Source organism: Cebus imitator, unplaced genomic scaffold, assembly GCF_001604975.1.
Source record: "Cebus imitator isolate Cc_AM_T3 unplaced genomic scaffold, Cebus_imitator-1.0 Scaffold375, whole genome shotgun sequence".
In the NCBI taxonomy this organism is placed as follows: Eukaryota; Metazoa; Chordata; class Mammalia; order Primates; family Cebidae; genus Cebus; species Cebus imitator.
This window is the reverse complement of record NW_016107690.1, coordinates 321,491-328,799: the sequence shown is the minus strand read 5'-3', so window position 1 is coordinate 328,799 and position 7,309 is coordinate 321,491. Positions and strand designations below refer to the sequence as shown.

At 52.9% G+C, this 7,309-nt stretch overlaps 1 protein-coding gene across 1 annotated transcript in view; it reads right to left on the bottom strand.

Moving 5' to 3' along the window:
* Positions 1–1,757, bottom strand: part of DAPK3 (death associated protein kinase 3) — a 16,791-nt gene extending 15,034 nt beyond the window's left edge. Inside the window, exons 1-2 of the mRNA XM_037731018.1 lie at positions 1,661–1,757; positions 449–604 (exon numbers count right to left, since the gene is read on the bottom strand). Of these exons, the coding sequence (XP_037586946.1) occupies positions 449–510 (62 nt within the window). The 5' untranslated portion in view covers positions 511–604; positions 1,661–1,757. The remainder of the gene's footprint in view (positions 1–448; positions 605–1,660) is intronic.
* Positions 1,758–7,309: the final 5,552 nt, after the last annotated feature.

The following is a 7,309-nucleotide window of genomic DNA, read 5'->3' as shown; positions in this document are numbered from 1 at the left end:
TTTTAAGTAGAGACTGGGCTTTACCATGTTGTCCAGGATGGTCTCAATCTCTTGACCTCATGATCTGAGGCCCGCCTCAACCTCCCAAAGTGCTGGGATTACAGGCGTGAGCCTCTGCACCCGGCCAACAGATCTTTTAATAACAAAAACAGCTGGCATCTACAGCTCTGGTGCCCCATGCCAGGCATGGTATTGGCTGCTGTCATGGTTCAATTATTTTCCTCCCGACCGTAAACTACATAGAGGATTCCGAAGCAGGAATTCACAGCCGGGCCGTCTGACTCCAAGGCCCAAATTCACTCCACCAGCACATGATACTGACTCACTCCTTCTTGGGATACAGGATAAAGGACAGGAAAGGAGTGTTTCCATTCAGAAAGCCCCACAGCGCCTCGGGGAAATCAGAGCAATGTGTCTGGAGGGAGTTCTGGAGCCCAGCCCAGCTCACCTGCCCAGCTCCTCCCCCATCTCATAGTGGTCCTCCACGTCCTCCTGCCGGAACGTGGACATGGCGGCCGGTTTGCCTTCCAGCAGCTTCCACTCCAGGGAAAGTGCAGTCACCGCAGCCTGGGGACAGGACCTCAGGAGTCCCCTAATGATGACCCTGGAGGAGACAGAGAAAGAGAGAAGGGAGGAAATGAGACACCACCCATATCTCCTAGATAAATGGACAGACCTGCCCACCAAACACAAGCCTCCCGCCTCTCCACTCTGTAGGTCCAAACTCCTCACAGAGGGGCAGCATTTAGTGGGGTGGGTCCATCATGTCACCTCTTTGAGAGCTCCAAAGCCCAAATGGACCACCTTCACCCAGCAGAACTCCCTCCAGACACATTACTCTGATTTCCCCAAGGCTGCCTGCTTTCTTTCTTTGCCTCTGCTTCCTAGGCTTCTGCCAACCTGCTCAGCCGAGGTCCCCTAGCATTCCTGCAAGTTCCCCAGGCTCTCAACCCCAAATCCCAGGGCTCCCTTACTCCCTGGTCGGTGTCTTATCGAAGTTTTCAAGTCTACTTCTTTTTTTGTTGTTGCTGCTTTTGAGAAGAAGTCTCGCTCTGTCGCCCAGGCTGGAGTGCAGTGGCACGACCTCGGCTCACTGCAACCTCCGCCTCCCGGGTTCAAGCGATTCTCCCACCGCGGCATCCCAAACTGCTGCGATTCCGGTCAAAGTTCCCAAAACAGGTTATAAGACGATGCCTTCCACGCTCCTGCAAGCCCCACCTTTGCCTCCCCACTTCGCCGACCTCCACCGTCCTCGAAAGATAAACGTCTTCCTCCCCGTCCCACGTATCAAACTCCCCCAACCGCAGTCTCCCGCACCCCCAAAACGGGCGTCCAAAGAGGCCCCATCTGAGTCTCCTCCACTGTCTTCCGCCCCCTCTCGCCCGCAATCTCCGCACAAGCCCCTAAGCGGACCCCCAGTGGCTCGGTCTGCAGAAGCCCTCACAAGGCCTTCCCTCCCTAAGGCTCCGCTCCAGCATCCCGGGGGCCGCCACGCCCCTCGGCAGACCCGGCCGAGCCCCTTCTCCGTTTCGGCCACCCAGACTGGTCCTCAAACCTACCGGCCACTCAGGTTGTCTCCCTCCCCCGTTCTCCGCGGGCCCCCGGAGCGCCGTCCCGGCCCCACCCAGCCTTCCAGCCTCCGCCGAAGCCCGTTCCTCACCCTCCTCAGCCCCAGGCCCGGCCCCGCCGCGCTGGCCACTGCTGCTTCCTCCTGTGGCCCCACCGCCCCTACCGCCGCGACGCGCCTGCGCCGGCGTCACCATACCCGCCAGTGCCCGCCCCTGGGAAGCGGACCCCGCCGCCTATTGGCCAGTCCGCCCGCCGCTCGTGCCGCACCTCGACGCCCCACCCCCAGCTGCCTTTTCGGCCCCCGCACCCGGATGCGGCTTCGCCATTGGCTTAGCAACCGAAGTCCCCTGATTTGATTGGCTGTAGTGGACGCTGGTCAAGCGGACGGAAAAAAAGGCCCACTTCCGGACTCCCTGCCCGCCTCTCCTCTGACCCTGGTGCTGAAGCTGCGAGAAGCGAGGCTGAAGCCCTCCGTCCCGCTTCCTGCCTTTCCGGAGCACCAGATGCGAGAATGGATGGCTCACCTGTGGCTGAGAGTTCATGGCAGCTCTTGGGGTGCACCCTGGGACTGGTTTAATCCCTATGTGGCAGTTTCATCCTCTGAAAACTGTTACCCCCCATTCTAAATACTTAAAATGCAAATAAGGTCATTCCATGGTTGTCAATCACAGGGTCATGTTCGTCTCAAAATTGAGGATAAAACAGCGAGCACTTGATTGAGACTTAGTATGTGCCAACTGACAACACTGGGAGCTAACATGTATTAATTTCCCCCATTCTACAGGTGAAAAAACTGAGACTCATAGACAGTAAATAACCCACCCACAGTCACCTAAGCTAGCAAATGGCAGAGCTGAGATTCACGGCCAGGTAGGCATAAACCCAAAGCCAATGTTCAACCACCACATATCAGACTGCCACCATCAGACACAAGAGCCTATGTATTTTTTTTATTTTGAGACGGAGTCTGGAGTGCAGTGGTGCGATCTTGGCTCACTGCAGCCGAGACCTCCTGGGCTCAGGCAATCCTCCACCTCCTCCTCCAGCGTAGCTGGCATTACAGGCGTGTGCCACCTCGCCTGCCTGATTTTTTAATTTTTGGTGTGGGAGGGGGTGTCTCACTATGTTGCCCAGGCTGGTCCTGAACTCCTGGCCTCAAGTGATCCACCCACCACCGCCTCCCAAAGTGCTGGGATTACAGGTGCAAGCCACCACATCCGACCCTGGATGACATCTTCACAGATCCTGTTGTTAACTCCAGATGCCTTCCTCATTGACCACCACTCAAGTAATGTGATCAACGAATCACTCTACTCCATCTGCAAAGCAAGCCCAGGGCATGCTCCTGAGCAACCCCTTGCCAAGTGAACCTTCACCCCCACTATTACCATGTCCACGTGTAACTGAGCTTAAAAAAACATAAATCCATGAAGTGTAACTCAGCAGTAATAAGAGTTATGGCCGGCGCAGTGGCTCACGCCTCTAATCCCAGCACTTTGGAAGGCCATGGCGGGCCAATCATGAGGTCAGGAAATCGAGACCATCCTGACCAACATGGTGAAAACCCCTCCTCTACTAAAATACAAAGAATTAGCCAGGCTAAAATCACACCACTGCACTCCAACTGGGCGAAGAGCAAGACTCCACCTCAGAGATGAATAAATAAGAATTCTTACTTCTCTTAAAAGTTCAACATTTTGGGAAGACAATAATCCCAGCACTTTAGGAGGCTGAGGTGGAAGGATCACCTGAGCCCTAGAGGTCAAGGCTACCCAACCCAGGTACTAAATGCATTTTTTATTTCTTAATTTACATTTCAACATACAATGGGTTGGCCAGGCATGGTGGCTCATGCCTGTAATCCCAACACTTTGGGAGGCCAAGGCAGGCAGATGACTTGAGGTCATGGGTTTGAGATCAGCCTGAACATGGAGAAGCCCCATTTCTTCTAAAAATACAAAAATTAGCCTAGCGTGGTGGCGGGCATCTGTAATCCCAGCTACTTGGGAGGCTGAGGCAGGACAATCGCTTGAACCAAGGAGGTAGAGGTTGCAGTGAGCCAAGATCGTGCCTGGTGACAGAGTGAAACACTGTCCCCCCCAAAAAAAGAAAAAAAAAATAGGCTGGACACAATACCTCATGCCTGTAATCCCAACAGTTTGGGAGGCCAAGGTGGGCAGATAGCCTGAGGTCAGGAGTTTGAGACCAGCCTGGCCAACATGGTGAAACACTGTCCTCTACTAAAAATACAAAAACTAGCTGGGCATGATGGTGGGTGTCTGTAATCTCAGCTACTCGGGAGGCTGAGGCAAGAGAATCACTTGAACCCAGGAGGTGGAGATCACAGTGAGTCGAGATCAAAAAATTGCACTCCAGCTTGGGAGACTAAAGCAAGACTCGTGACAAAACAACCAGGTGCAGCGGCTCACACCTGTAATCCCAGCACTTTCAGAGGAGAAGGTGGGCAGATCACAAGATCAAGAGATCGAGACCATCCTGACCAACATGGTGAAACCCCATCTCTAGTTAACATTACAAAAATTAGCTGGGCGTGGTGTCGCGCACCTGTACTCCCAGCTACTTGGGAGACTGAGGCAGAAGTTGCAGTGAGCCAAGATCCTGCCACTGCACTGCAGCCTGGCAACAAGCATTTGAGACTGTCTCAAAAAACACACACACACATATACAATGGGTTTGCCAGGATGTGACCCCACTGTCAGCTGAGATGCATCTATATTTGAATCCAGACGTTTCTCCGAGGCAGAAATAGCATGATGTTGCTAACAGGGGCCAGCATCAGCAGCCACAAGCTGGACCCCAGCCCTAAAGGCCAACCTTCCTATTTCCTAAGAACAGGGGACACAAGGGGGCTCACTGTCAACTGGACCCGGGTCCACTCTAGAAATACATCCATGACTCAAGTTACTAAGTCTCATGGCATTTGATGCCGGGTTATCTTGCAAAGAAACTCTTCCAGTGAAACCACCATTGCAAAATTGTAACTTAGACAGTGAAAGAGAGCTGACCTAACCAACTCCATCTTGCTTCTAAGCTCCAAGCTGTCCTTGTTTATTCATGGGTGTGGGCTGAACTAACTTTCAGAAGAACTTATAGTTTAAAACAAAGATGATGCCGGTGGCTCACACCTGTAATCCCAACACTTTGGGAGGCCAAGGCGGGCGGACCACCTGAGGTCAGGTGTTCGAGACCAGACTGGTCAATATGTTGAAACCCAATCTCTACTCAAAATACAAAAATTAGCCAGGTATGGTGGGCAGGCGCCTGTAATCCCAGCTACTCAGGAGGAGAAAATCACTTGAACCTGGGAGGCGGAGGTTGCCATTAGCTGAAATCGAGCCACTGCACTCCAGTCTGGGAGACAAGTCTTCATCTCAAACAAACAAAAAAAGCTAACAGCCCTTTCCCAAAAAGGGCTGACTGAGGACTAGACTGTAGGAATAACAAACCAGCCACAAATTAGAAATTATGGTTTAGGAGTCACACAGCTGGAGGCTACAAGATTCTGACCCTCAGACCAGGCGCAGTGGCTCACACCTGTAATCCCAGCACTTTGGAAGGCCGAGGTGGGCGGATCACCCGAGGTCAGTAGTTCAAGACCAGCCTGACCAACATGGAGAAACCCTGTCTCTGCTAAAAATGCAAAAAAAAATTTGACAGGTGTGGCATGGGGGCGACTGTAATTCCAGCTACTCAGAAGGCTGAGGCAGGACAACTGCTTGAATCTGGGAGGCAGAGGTTGCAGTGAGCCGAGATCACGCCATTGCACTCCAGCCTGGGCTACATGAGGAAAACTGTCTCCAAAAAAAAAAGACGGGCACGGTGGCTCACTCCTGTAATCCCAGCACTTTGGGAGGCCCAGGTGGGCGGATCGCAAGGTCAAGAGATCGAGACCATCCTGGCCAACATGGTGAAACCCCATCTCTACTAAAAATACAAAAATTAGCTGGGCATGGTGGTGTGCACCTGTAGTCCCAGCTACTCGGGAGGCTGAGGCAGGAGAATCGCTTGAACTTGGGAGGTGGAGGTTGCGGTGAGCCGAGATCGCACCACTGCAGTCCAGCCTGGCACCTGGTGACAGAGCAAGACACTGTCTCAAAAAAAAAGTTTGTGATCCTCTCTGAAGGGCTCCTAAAATCAGGGTTTAGAGATATTTTACAGACCCTGCACTTGATCACCTGGCCCCACCCAGATCCCTTAACTGGCTCATCTGATTTTATGGCCCCCCAAATGGAGGAACCCACTTAGCTGAAAAAGACAGCTCAGGCCAGGTGCGGTGCCTCATGCCCGTAATCCCAGCCCTTCGGGAGGCTGGGGCAGGCAGATCACCTGAGGTCAAAAGTTCAAGCAGCCTGGCCAACATGGCGAAACCCTGCCTCTACTAAAAATTCTATTAAAAATAAACATTAGCCAGGCATGGTGGCACAAGCCTGTAGTCTCTCAGCTACTTGGATGGCTGAGGCAGGAGAACCGCTTGAACCTGGGAGGCAGAGATTGCAGTGAGCCAAGATCGTTCCACTGCTCTCCAACCTGGCAACAAAGCAGGACTCCTCCTCAAAAACAAACAAAAAAATAGGGCCTAATGCAGTGCCTCAGCCCTGTAACCATGGTAGGTGGACCTCTTGACGTCATCAGTTCAAGACCAGTCTGGCCAACATGGTGAAACTGGCTCACCTAAAAATACAAAAATTAGCAGACAGCGTGACTGGCACCTGTAATCCCAGTTTCTCAGAAGGATGAAGCACAAGAGTCACTTGAAGCCTTGAACCTGGGAGGAGGTTGCAGTGAGTTGAGATCACGCCACTGCACCCCAGCCTGGGCGACAGAATGAGACACCCTCAAAAAAAGAGTAATCGAAGTTATCCCTTGCTACTGGGAAACAGCAGCTACGGCCCCATTTCAAGTGGGACAGCCACGCCAAACCTTAGGCACACCCGTATGCGGGCAAGGCCTTAGCTGAAGCTTAGCTTTGGCAGTGAAGGGTCAGAGTGGACCCTACGTCTTGCCTGGAACCCACAGCACTACTCCATAGTCCCTACCTGCCATCCTGAAGACAAAGAAAAAGGTGAAAAATGATGTTGACCTTATTCTTACTAGCACTGACGAGACTGGGCCTACTTACGTCTTAGGCACCACTTAGAAAATAAACGAGGCTGGGTGTGGTGGCTCACACATGAAATCCTAGCACTCAGAGGCTGAGGCAGGAGAATCGCTTGAGCTCAGGAGACGCAGACCAGCCTAGACAACAGTCAGAGCTCATCACTACAAAGAAGTAAAATTAGGCAGGCACAGTGGCTCACACGTGTAACTCACTGAACTTTGGGAGGCTGAGGTGGACACATCACTTGAGGTCAGTTCAACACCAGCATGGCGAGAGCAAAATGCCCTCTCAAAATTAGCTGGCAATGGTGGCACATGCCTATCCTCCCAGCTACTCAGCAGGCTGATGCAGGACTGCTCGAGTCCAGGAGGTGGAGTGCAGTGAGCTGGTGGCACTACTGCACCCCAGCCTGGAAGACAGCAAGACCTTCCCTCAAAAAAAATGTTAAAAAGGCAGGCCCTGGTGGCTCACGCCCGTGATCCCAGCACTTTGGGAGGCTTAGGCGCGTGAATCACAAGGTCTGGAGTAGAGACCAGCCTGGTCAACGAGGTGAAACCGTCTCTACTAAAAACGCCAAAATTGAGGCCGGGCGCGGGGGCTCAAGCCTGTAATCCCAGCACT